At 30.5% G+C, this 12,487-nt stretch overlaps 1 protein-coding gene across 1 annotated transcript in view; it reads left to right on the top strand.

Annotated features, from left to right (window-relative positions):
• LOTGIDRAFT_198809 (hypothetical protein) overlaps window positions 1–12,487 on the top strand; it is a 40,857-nt gene that overhangs the window by 1,204 nt on the left and 27,166 nt on the right. Inside the window, exons 2-3 of the mRNA XM_009046860.1 lie at window positions 5,303–5,422; window positions 8,966–9,079. Of these exons, the coding sequence (XP_009045108.1) occupies window positions 5,335–5,422; window positions 8,966–9,079 (202 nt within the window). The 5' untranslated portion in view covers window positions 5,303–5,334. The remainder of the gene's footprint in view (window positions 1–5,302; window positions 5,423–8,965; window positions 9,080–12,487) is intronic.

Below are 12,487 nucleotides of genomic sequence, written 5' to 3'. Positions count from 1 at the left end.
ATTCCAAGGGAGGGGGGGGGGGGGGGATAGCAAGGCTATTCTTCAAATAAAAAAAATAAATGAAAGTTGGTGATGGGGGGAAGGGGGCATAGCTAGGCCAGCCTCTTTTCTAACACCACTGGCTGTTACCATATCTGTCCTTGTGTTTCTCTACCCCTGGCTAGACAATATCTGTGAAAAGTTGAATTTGTTATGCCATTATTATTTAGATTATCACTATTTGAATTGTGTACTTCCTGTTTGATAGTAGTAAGAGATAACCATCTATACTGGTAATCTGTAGTTTTTATATCAGTAATTTTACTTTATCAATTGTTTCTAATTTACTTAGATAACAGACCACTTATCAAAATAATAGTTCCGTTTATATTGAAGTGGGATGTACAGTCAAATTTAACTATCTTTCTAGCTAGAGGTGTAGCCTTCTATCTTCGAAAGTTCAGTCAGTAAAACATATTTTTGGATATCAGCGACACAATAGTACTGTTAATATAACTTTTGCGTTATTAGAATATAAACATGAACACTCATTATAACCCTCAAATGTTTTTACAGAAGACAATTTCAGCCAAAATTTAAGGGAGGGAAATGTAAACTTTCAAAGAATAATACATATATATATATATCTAGAAAAGTCATTCTGTTAAAGGGATAGGTAAACCATTTTTAAGACCAATTGTACTTTAGTCTCAGAAACTGGAATTTTTAGCTGAGCTAATCAGTAATAGTTTTCACAGCTCATTGTCGAAATTTGAGCCTTCAAATCCATGTTTGTCCAGAATTATCTGCGTATGAATGTTAAAATGATGACTCTCAATTTAAGATACTCTATGATATATAGAAAAGACATATAGAGATAGTGTGTAAAATTCCTCTTAAGGCTATTCATATATATTCAAGACTAAAATCAACCCCTCATAAAAGTGCCGCTGTCCCTTTAAGGCTATTGTTTAAAAGACAATTCAAATTAACTTTAAATAGATCTACAAATTTCAACTCACCAATGAATTCAAGATAGTATGTAGAACCCTTTAATTACTGATTAAAGAGTAGAAAGCAATAACTTTTTTACTTTTTGTCAGTCAAAAAACTGCCTTTACCTACCAACCCCCAGTATGCCTTCATCAGGATTCAATTCAAGCCTGGAAAGATTGTTTCCATAGTTTTTGTCACTACCAGCTTACTATAGTTATAATCCATTGAAAAAAAAGATAGCCCCCCTGAAAAAATCCTGACAACTGACCAATTCCATAACTTCAACTAAACACCATACACCATTGCCCCTCCAAACAATCAAGTCTGGCTACAGGCCTGATAATGATTGTCCAGTGATGTATTAATTGATTGGGCAGCTGTTAAACCTGTAAGCCAGCCATTAAAATCTTTACCAGTTTGTTTTCTCATAATGAAGTGGATTTGAGATCAACCCCAAGGGAGTTCAATTTCTGGTCAGTTTACTACACAAATTCCAGTAGAGCTTTATCTAATACAAGTGCAGCTTTCATAAGTTCAAAGTTCCAGTTGGTCATGTACAAACATTAAAAAGCACAAAACTCAATGCTAAAAGGGGGTATAGATATTGAACATCTAGTAACTGAGAAAGCAAACCCATATTTCAGCCCTTAAAGGCACAAGTGCGCCATTTTGAGGGGTTGATATTTATCTTAAATATATGTAAACAGTCTTCAGAAGTACTAGAAATGTAATAAAATCACAAAATTCCTTTAGAAATACTTCAAACTGGGAATTTTACCCACTATTTCTATTTATGTCTTTTCTATATATCACAGAGTACATGTATCTTAAATTGACGAGTCGTCATTTTAACATTCAATCACAGATAATTCTTGACACACATGGATTTCGATGATGAGCTTTGAACTGATTGGCTTAGTTAAAAAATTCCTGTTTCTGAGACTAAAGTATGATGATTGGTCAATAAAATGCCCTACCTGTCCCTTTAAAGGGATTGTAAAGAGGTTTTCAAAACTATTTTGTTTATCGAGAACATTGAAGGCATGGACTTGCACCATTCCAATTTTCAGTCAGAAATCAAGGTTTTGGAATCATCAGTCAAATGGTTAGCTGTACAAAAGTGACATGGGCTGCATGTCACAACCTGTAAAATATTCTGATTTTGTAGAACAGATTTTCGTTCCTCAACACTTGAAACAAAAACAAAATGTCAGAATAAGAAAGAAGTGATTCCCCGTGTGGAATACAGAACAGTAGATCTGTTGTCTCAAGATAAATGAAAGTTGCCAGAAAAAACAGAAAATGATAATATTGTTTATACAGAAAGATAATGTCTAGAGAGAGGTGTTGTATTGGTTAAAGGTATACTACCTCTTAGAATGGGCATATAAAGTCTCAAACTTGGTCAACAATTACATATATATATATATTCACCAGTTAGATTTACCAGGTGTCATAATTAAAGAATAGAATCTCTATATAAGATGATTTTCCCATTAAACTAAGAAATTACTGGTATTGAAAAATGCTTCTTTCAGTATTTCTAAATTTCATAGTTTGATGAATTATTACTTAGTTTTATGGATTCATTAGATTATAGAGAGATTCTGTTGTATTTTTTATGACACCTGGTCCACTGATAAACAAAGATTCATTTTGGTCAAGTTTAAAAATTTCATTTTTTTGGTCATCCTAAGGAGGTAGTATATCTTTAATGAAGATTCTGTTTCCACATTGATAAGAGTATTAAGTTTGATATCTTGTACCTACATGTACAGAAACATTAAGTACATTGAACTGTTGAGAAATGCCAATGATTTTGATAAGAAATCAGGTTTTCTGAATTCAATGAAGCTTTAGAAACTTGAAAAAGCTAGGTGAATGATTTTGAATAGAATAGTGATAAACCTTTAATGCCTTCAATGCGTTGGTTCCCAAACTTTGATGCCTTGGTTCCCAAACCTTGATGCCTTAGTTCTCAAACCTTGATGCCTTGATTCCCAACCATTGTTTCCCAAACTTTGATGCCTTGGTTCCCAAACCTTGATGCCTTGGTTCCCAAACCTTGATGCCTTGGTTCCCAACTTTAAATGGCTTGATTTCTAATCTTTGGTGCCTTGGTTCCCAACTTTTAATTCCTTGATCCCATACATTTTGAACTCATGTGGCAACCCTAATCTTTATATGCCATCTCCTCCATCTCCTTCAGAAAAACCAAGCAGCCTGACTGAAAGTAAATGAACTCAGTAAATTCAGGCAAGAGAATATTCTGGTGTATGTGATGGAATGAATGCTATGATATAAAATTTTATTTAAGTGAAATAGATATAATTTATTGTTTATCTATATATATATGTATAAGATATTTTATCATAAACACATTCCTTAACAAATTTTCAAGTAGCACTAAATGAAACTCCTTTGATGTAAACTTGAAGAGCTCCACTTACTATTATTTGTCTGTTGAGTTGTAATATAGGTGTAGAAGTTGGAAGATAGATTTGGCTTTCATTATGCCATCTTCAAATGTTATGCAGTAGATGCTCCATAACAGATTAATTGAATGCCTCTTCCCAACCAATGAATATAATAAAACTTCTGGTTTTACTTTCTATCTCTTGGACAAATTGTTTTGCAATTTTAAAATTATGAGCCTTTCTAAGTATGAGCAAAGAAAATGTGAGTAGTCATATGCACTTTTGAAAAAATTGGTCCTTAGTTTTAAATTTTATTGTACAGGTATATATACGAATTATGATTGATTTTGCTGGAATTTCAGAAATGATCCAGAAATGTCATAAATCATTTTCTGTTTTAAGATGGATGACAATAACCATTCCTTTCAACTACATTATCATACATCATCAAATATCACAGTTATAAATTAATTTATATTGAAACTTTGAAGATAAAGTGTTAAATTTTATCCCAGTATCCTCTACCACAATACGTTGCTTATTATGACCCTTTTATCAGGAAACGTATGGAATCAATGATTGGCAATATCCGGCACTATGCACACAGATACAATTGTATACACAATATGCATTTTTATAAGAGTCTTGCCCAAGATCAAATCCTTCGTTTTTGTAAATCAATTCTATTCTACTTGTCACACTTGAAAATATGTGGAAAAAGTTGTTTTTAAGTTGAAATGTTTATTGTGTTATTTAAGAGACCTCCAGTGTGTGTTACAAGATAGAACTGCAAATTATTTTTTACTCTTTTGTAGTTTGGTTCAATTACCCCCCTCTAGGCACTTACATATTTTTCAAGATGGACGCTTGATTTGTCTGCTGGTATTTTGAAATAAGATAATGCTACTGGAAGACCACCCAATGATTTCAATATAACGTTGTATAATGACTACTATTTCTGACTTTGAATCGTTTGAAAATATGGCACTTAGATGGAATTTTCGTCGAGTTGTTTTCAATGCAAATTATTCCAATTTTTATTTCCATTTTTAGAATTTGTTCTTGGATAGCTCTTGACTGAATTCTGTCAAACAGATTATTTTAGAGGTTTTAACGCCCATCACGTCTCTATTTTTGTAACAAAATAATATTTTTATTCAGTTGAAAAACATTTGACTGAATAATGTGTTAAACATGCTATTATCTAGAAGAAGAGTCTTGCATTCAATTTCCATCAGGAATTTAGTTAACTGATCTAGTGAGAGAAAGCAGGAAACAAAGCCTGTTATTATTTTTGGTGTATGCCATACACTGTATAGAGGACAGAAACTAGAATGGTTTGCACTACCTCTGTCTAATAACAGCTGTCAATTAAATAGTGCTATTGTTGTTTTTCATTGAAATATTAAGGGATTGTAAAGAGGTTTTCTAAATTTTTAATATTTATTGGAGACATTGATAACGTCAATTTGCACACTTCCAATTTTCAGGCAGACGTCTGTGGTTTGTGCAGTTTCACAAAAAATAAGTGTGATGACAATCACTAATGGTAAATTTGGCCCCTTGCGATTAGTGACATACTTTCAGTGGAATTATTAGAGTTCTGCATCTAGCTGGAAACGGGTGTCGGCAAATAGATTTTGTGTTTTGTTTACATGACCTTCATTTCTGTTCTCCCTTTACTTCGCACTGAATTGTCAGATTTAAAAAGCATCAAGCTCATTTCTATGCCCATAAAAGGAAGTGTAGCTTACTAAGTTTCATATGGGTTAATAAGACTTGTCAAAACCTGTATTTTGAATAAGATACCAGAACCCCATGTCTAATTCTTCTCCTCTAAGACTCTGGAAGTGTTTATGTGTCAAAATACTATTTCATTTGGCTTTAACATATAACTTATTTTATTGTAGTGACACCTAGAACGTGTTCTAGTGGAGAGTTTATGTGTAATAATAATAGATGTATTAAAAATGATTGGTTATGTGACAGTGATAATGATTGTGGTGATGACAGTGATGAATTTGGATGTCGTAAGTATAAGCATTAAATTTAATTTTGGTAGCACATGGTGGTGAAGACATGTTTTTCCTGAATGATGCATTAAAGCCCTTCATAGATGTATTCACTGAGTATGTTTGGAGTATATTCAAGTTGATGTAAACACAAGGAAATGGATGACTGTGCGAGGATTCAATTTATTCTTTGGTCAATTTATAAAGAGTTTCTAAATATAGATCAATTGAGGTGCATCCAATCTCTCATTATAGGTGACCTTGATTGAATGTCTGGGGCGAGCTAGAGTTAATGGAGAAATTATTATTATCTCAGTCTAATTAAAATTAGACCAAACTTTCGATAGGTTATATTTGCCACTTCATTTAGAGTCTTAAGACTGGCCTTTTGAACATTTTTGTGTAAAATAATCTTTTGAACTTATCTGAGGACATCTGCTTTAACCAATCGAATCTCTCACAAAATGGCACTGCTGGAGATGGCAAAAATTTGATTGGCTAACGCAGGATTAGGATATTTTGACAATGTTTAAGAGGCCACATTGAAGGCTATATTAAAATAAAAGCTAATAAAGAAACCCAACGAAAGTTTGGTCTAATTTTAATTCGACTTTTTTTTAGCTTCTGTACAGCTCCCCAAATAGGGAGGGTCAGAATTGGGTTTTTTACTGGGTCAAATTTTACATCACAGGAGTCTCTACTCTACTCAATTCAAACCCGAGCTCAAGTTGCAGTCACCCTATGACGTAGGAATATTTTAGAAACATACCAATTTTTAAAAAAAAAAAAAAAGCTTAATAAACTTGTGGCATGGGTGAAAGGTATGTAATAATTTAAAGCAAAGTTTGCGATTAAGGACATCATCAAACGCTTTGTTTTAGTGGAATTGCAGGAACCACAGATGTCTGATTGAAAATTGGAATGTGCAAATTGATGCTATCCTTGTCTCCGATACACATAAGTCTCTTTACGATCCCTTTAATATCTTAATTCTATCTTCTAGGTATAGTTTTGACATTCTTATAAATTACTAGTGTCATTGAATCTAATTCTAATATTTAAGCAATAGGGAAATATTTTAAAAACAACCTTGTATTTTACAATCAGGAGAGATTTTATGGATATTGACTGTGTAGTCTACAATGTTAAAACAAGCCATATTATAAAGAGTATTCGTCCTATTGTGTTTCCTAAAAAAAACGTAACAAAGTTTTGTAAACTACTTGGAAATAATGTTAAAAATGAAACCTAACACAAATTGTTAAGAAACTTAAGATAGAAAACTAACACAAGAGACCTGACACAAGACAGAAAGATCCTTAAATTTAATTATCATTTATATACTGAGAATTATAGTTGACAGCCAGCTCTACTGGACCTGGCTCAATTAGCTTTTTTTCTAACCTTATTTTTAGTCTTGTTTATGTGTCTCTTGGTGTCTTATTGATTTTAAATTTGGTGTACGGAAATGTTATCTAAAAAATAAATATCAAGATTGAACATGAAGTTTTTCACATACGATGTATGTATTTTGACAACTGAACCATTCCAAATGTTCAGGGGCCTTAGTCTTGAAAACTTACGTAAGGTGAAATCCAGATTTTAAGAAATACAGTAATCTTACTGGATAATAACACTTAAATTGAAAACATCATGTAAAGAATAAACACTCTAACCGTCTGTGTTACAGAACCTCATGAAGTTAATATAGGCTAAAAATGCTCTAGAATCTCTTTCAGAGGGTGAATTGAGCTCTAAACTTTGATCTTTGTATGGAAAATCCTATTAATTTTCTGCAATGCTGAAGAAACAGCTTCTAAACCAAACACCTAAAGTTTTTATCCCCAAATTTGATTCTCATTGTCTATCTATTATAACAGGAGTTGTTTATGTTTTATTTTAATGGTTGTAACATCTGTATTTTAACTTATGTTTTGTTTTAATGTCTAGATAAACAGGTTTTATTCTTCTCTTATAGCACATTTAATATGTTTATAATTTCATATTCACTTGTACAATTTATAATATACATCAGTAGGAGTCTTTTGGGCTTTATTTAGCTTCAATTGCCAATGAACTTTTATGCAATCATCAAACTCAGATGTAATTTAAATCTTTTGATGAAGTAAGATCATTTGATGAACTCAGATGTTATTTAAATCTTTTAAAGAAGTAAGATCATTTGATGAACTCAGATGTTATTTAAATCTTTTAAAGAAGTAAGATCATTTGATGAACTCAGATGTTATTTAAATCTTTTGATGAAGTAAGATTATTTGATGAACTCAAATGTTACTTAAATATTTTGATGAAGTAAGATCATTTGATGAACTTAGATGTAATTTAAATCTTTTGATGAAGCAAGATCATTTGATGAACTCAGATGTAATTTAAATCTTTTGATGAAGTAAGATCATTTGATGATCTCAGATGTAATTTAAATCTTTTGATGAAGTAAGATCATTTGATGAACTCAGATGTAATTTAAATCTTTTGATGAAGTAAAATCATTTGATGAACTCAGATGTAATTTAAATCTTTTGATGATTTAAAATTATTTGATAAACTCTGAGAAATTTTTAAAATCTTTTGATGAAGTAGGATTATTTGATGAACTCGGATGTTATTTAAATCTTTTGATGCAGTAAGATCATTTGATGAACTAAGATTTAATTTAAATCTATTAAAGAAGTAAGATTTTTTGATGAACTCAGATGCAAATTTAAATCTTTTGATGAAGTAAGATTATTTGATGCAATCAGATGTTATTTAAATCTTTTGATGAAGTAAGATCATTTGATGAACTCTGATGTTATTTAAATCTTTTGATGAACCATTTGATGAACTAAAATGTAATAACCATTTGATGAACTAAGATGTAATAACCATTTGATGATGTACTAAGATGTAATAACCATTTGATGAACTAAGATGTAATAACCATTTGATGAACTAAGATGTAATAACCATTTGATGATGTACTAAGATGTAATAACCATTTGATGAACTAAGATGTAATAACCATTTGATTGATGATGTACTAAGATGTAATAACCATCAAATTACATGAAATATTATTTTATGAACTAACATGCCATAACCTTATAATGAACTAAGATGCAATACTCTTCTGATGAACTAAATGGAGTCATAATAGACCTATTGACTGATGACATCACATTTCAATAAACAAACTTCGCGCTATAAACTATAGGATTGAATTGGGGTCAAGGTATTACAAAATGGCCAAACGAATACTGATAGAAACCCCACTTCATTCCTAGCATGCACAGCTGGCTAAACGTGTGACGTCATCATGCTACATGGTTGGATGTACATGTACTAAAACTCAAAAATGTTCTGATGAACTATGAAGTAAAATCATCTGATGATCAATGATCTGTTGAACTAAGATATATTAATTTTACTCTGAATCAAAAGGGAATAATATTTGGAGGCAATAATTATATAATGTTACAATCTTTTATTGAACTGAGTGTTTATCAGGATGTATAAGGTAAATTTGAAGGAAATTGTAATAATAATAATTATGTTTTTCAGCACCAAGAAAGTGTACACCTGATGAATTAAAATGTAATAATAATAAATGTGTAGCTAAAGAATGGCAGTGTGATGGTGATGATGATTGTGGTGATGGTACAGATGAGATTTGTCGTAAGTTTTGAATTAAACTTAACTCGTGATGAAGTTGCATATGATGCGCCATTTTTTTACCAATCGTACCTTAGTCTCAGAAATGGGAATTTTAGCTTAGCCAGTTCACTGTCGAAATTTGAGGCTTCAGATCCATGTGTGTCCAGAATTATCCACGTTTGAAAGTTATATGGAGAGGAAATCTATAGAAGTAGGAAAAGAATTTCCTAGTTTGAGATAATATTTAAGGAATTATGCAATTTTACATATTATATTATTTACATATATTCAAGACATCCCGAAAATGGCGCACATGTCCTTTTAAATCATAATACAGGAGTATGAATATATCAGAATATTTCAGATTCACAGAGGAATCAAGATTTCAGCAAATCTTTTCACATCCAAATTACATAGTCAAATATATAAAGATTTCAGCAAATCTTTTCACATCCAAATTACATAGTCAATTATATAAATATTTCAGCAAATCTTTTCACATCCAAATTACATAGTCAATTATATAAATATTTCAGCAAATCTTTTCACATCCAAATTACATAGTCAATTATATAAATATTTCAGCAAATCTTTTCACATCCAAATTACATAGTCAATTATATAAATATTTCAGCAAATCTATTCACATCCAAATTACATAGTCAATTATATAAATATTTCAGCAAATCTTTTCACATCCAAATTACATAGTCAATTATATAAATATTTCAGCAAATCTATTCACATCCAAATTACATAGTCAATTATATAAATATTTCAGCAAATCTTTTCACATCCAAATTACATAGTCAATTATATAAATATTTCAGCAAATCTATTCACATCCAAATTACATAGTCAATTATATAAATATTTCAGCAAATCTATTCACATCCAAATTACATAGTCAATTATATAAATATTTCAGCAAATCTATTCACATCCAAATTACATAGTCAATTATATAAATATTTCAGCAAATCTATTCACATCCAAATTACATAGTCAATTATATAAATATTTCAGCAAATCTTTTCACATCCAAATTACATAGTCAATTATATAAATATTTCAGCAAATCTATTCACATCCAAATTACATAGTCAATTATATAAATATTTCAGCAAATCTATTCACATCCAAATTACATAGTCAATTATATAAATATTTCAGCAAATCTATTCACATCCAAATTACATAGTCAATTATATAAATATTTCAGCAAATCTATTCACATCCAAATTACATAGTCAATTATATAAATATTTCAGCAAATCTTTTCACATCCAAATTACATAGTCAATTATATAAATATTTCAGCAAATCTATTCACATCCAAATTACATAGTCAATTATATAAATATTTCAGCAAATCTATTCACATCCAAATTACATAGTCAATTATATAAATATTTCAGCAAATCTATTCACATCCAAATTACATAGTCAATTATATAAATATTTCAGCAAATCTTTTCACATCCAAATTACATAGTCAATTATATAAATATTTCAGCAAATCTATTCACATCCAAATTACATAGTCAATTATATAAATATTTCAGCAAATCTATTCACATCCAAATTACATAGTCAATTATATAAATATTTCAGCAAATCTTTTCACATCCAAATTACATAGTCAATTATATAAAGATTTTAGCAAATCTATTCACATCCAAATTACATAGTGAATTATATAAATATTTCAGCAAATCTATTCACATTCAAATTACATAGTCAATTATATAAATATTTCAGCAAATCTTTTCCCATCCAAATTACATAGTCAATTATATAAAGATTTCAGCAAATCTATTTATCTGTAATGTGTATATTATACATGTAAATCAGAGTTTACAAGCTGTAAAAACTTGTTTAAAACCAACATAACAGAATTATGAATGAAACGTCAAAATTGGAATATTTCTCATATTTTATGCTTTTTTCATTTTTAGTGTCAAGTGTAAACACATAAAACTTTTCCCTTTTAGTTGTATTCTTTAGCTGTACTAAATTTTTTACAATTTTCAGTTTTGAGTTTTTGTGTTGTTGCATGAAATTGTATTTTTTATTGTTCCTACATACACTGGTTGAGGAATTTGACAAATTGTTGAAATGTGAAATTAGATTAGAATGAATGTCTGTAGGCTAGGGAATAGGTTGTTGTAATGTTATTAAAGTATAGGTAGACAGAGCTTTTACAGATTGAATTGAAATAGAAACTTATGTAGCAGACGCAGTTTTATCTAGTCAATTTTATCCAGTCCATTTTATTTAGTCAATTTATCCAGTCAATTTTATCTAATTAATTTTATCTAGTCAATAAGCAAAACTACATGGATTAAAAATTGCAGACGTTTTGGTTTCCTAATTCGGCCTATTGATACAGGAAAAATCTTTATCAGCAAGGAGGTTCTCCTTGGACGAGGCTTCTGCATTGCACCCCTGCAATCACCCCTAATGTGGGTGACTCGAGTACGTAACTTTTTAGTGTGGGGGACTGTGTTCGCGCTCTCCCCTGGTAAATCGATGTCAAATGTGTTGCACCAACATATAGCGCAAGCCAAGAACTAAAAACCTGGCCTCTTACAGATTGAATTGAAACAGAAACTAATATAGCAGACACAATTTTATGTAGTCAAGTTTATCTAGTAAATTTTATATAGTCAATTTTATCTAGTCAATAAGTAATACACCATTGATTAAAAATTGCTTTCGTTTCCATTTGTATATCTTTTATATATTTTCGTTCTGGTATCAGAAGGACATTTTGGACTAATTGACAGATATATTAAATATTGCTTTGTTAGCAAGGACACTACACAACTTAGCACTTAGAAACTACACAATATGTTTCATATATACCAATGTAATATATTTTGTTTAACACATTGGAACCTCTCCCCCTGAGGAAGTGACTTCTTTTAGACAATAAAGATCCCTTGACAGTTGGAAATCGAAAAAGAGTAGGCTTATGCCGCTGTTCTGGCAAAATTCCCCTCATTGCACCCTGCATGGCATTGCCCGTTTTCATTAGCCCACATGGTGCCGAAAAGTACAAGGTACAACTCCATTCATTTCATTTCATTTTATTTCTTTTAGACAAATATTTTGAGAGAAATTAATGCAATGAAACATGTATACTTTGTATGGTTTAAGAAAAAGAAACAACGAAATTTTACAATGATATCAAGAAACCCATATTTCTGCTGATTAATGTGCAAAGCTCTGGTCATTGATCTTTCCTGGATTATCTGTACCTACCAATATGGAAGGTGGAATGGCCTTTTTTTTAATGTTCTTCATTGTTATTTCTTAATTCTTAATTCTTAATTCTAAATTCTTATCTCTTAATTTGCACACTTAATTCAACATTTGTCATTGAAAATTGACATTTGTAAACAAAAATCATAATTTGTACTGAAA

Source organism: Lottia gigantea (genome assembly GCF_000327385.1).
Source record: "Lottia gigantea unplaced genomic scaffold LOTGIsca_108, whole genome shotgun sequence".
NCBI classification, from domain to species: Eukaryota; Metazoa; Mollusca; class Gastropoda; family Lottiidae; genus Lottia; species Lottia gigantea.
This window is presented reverse-complemented; position numbering and strand designations above follow the sequence as displayed.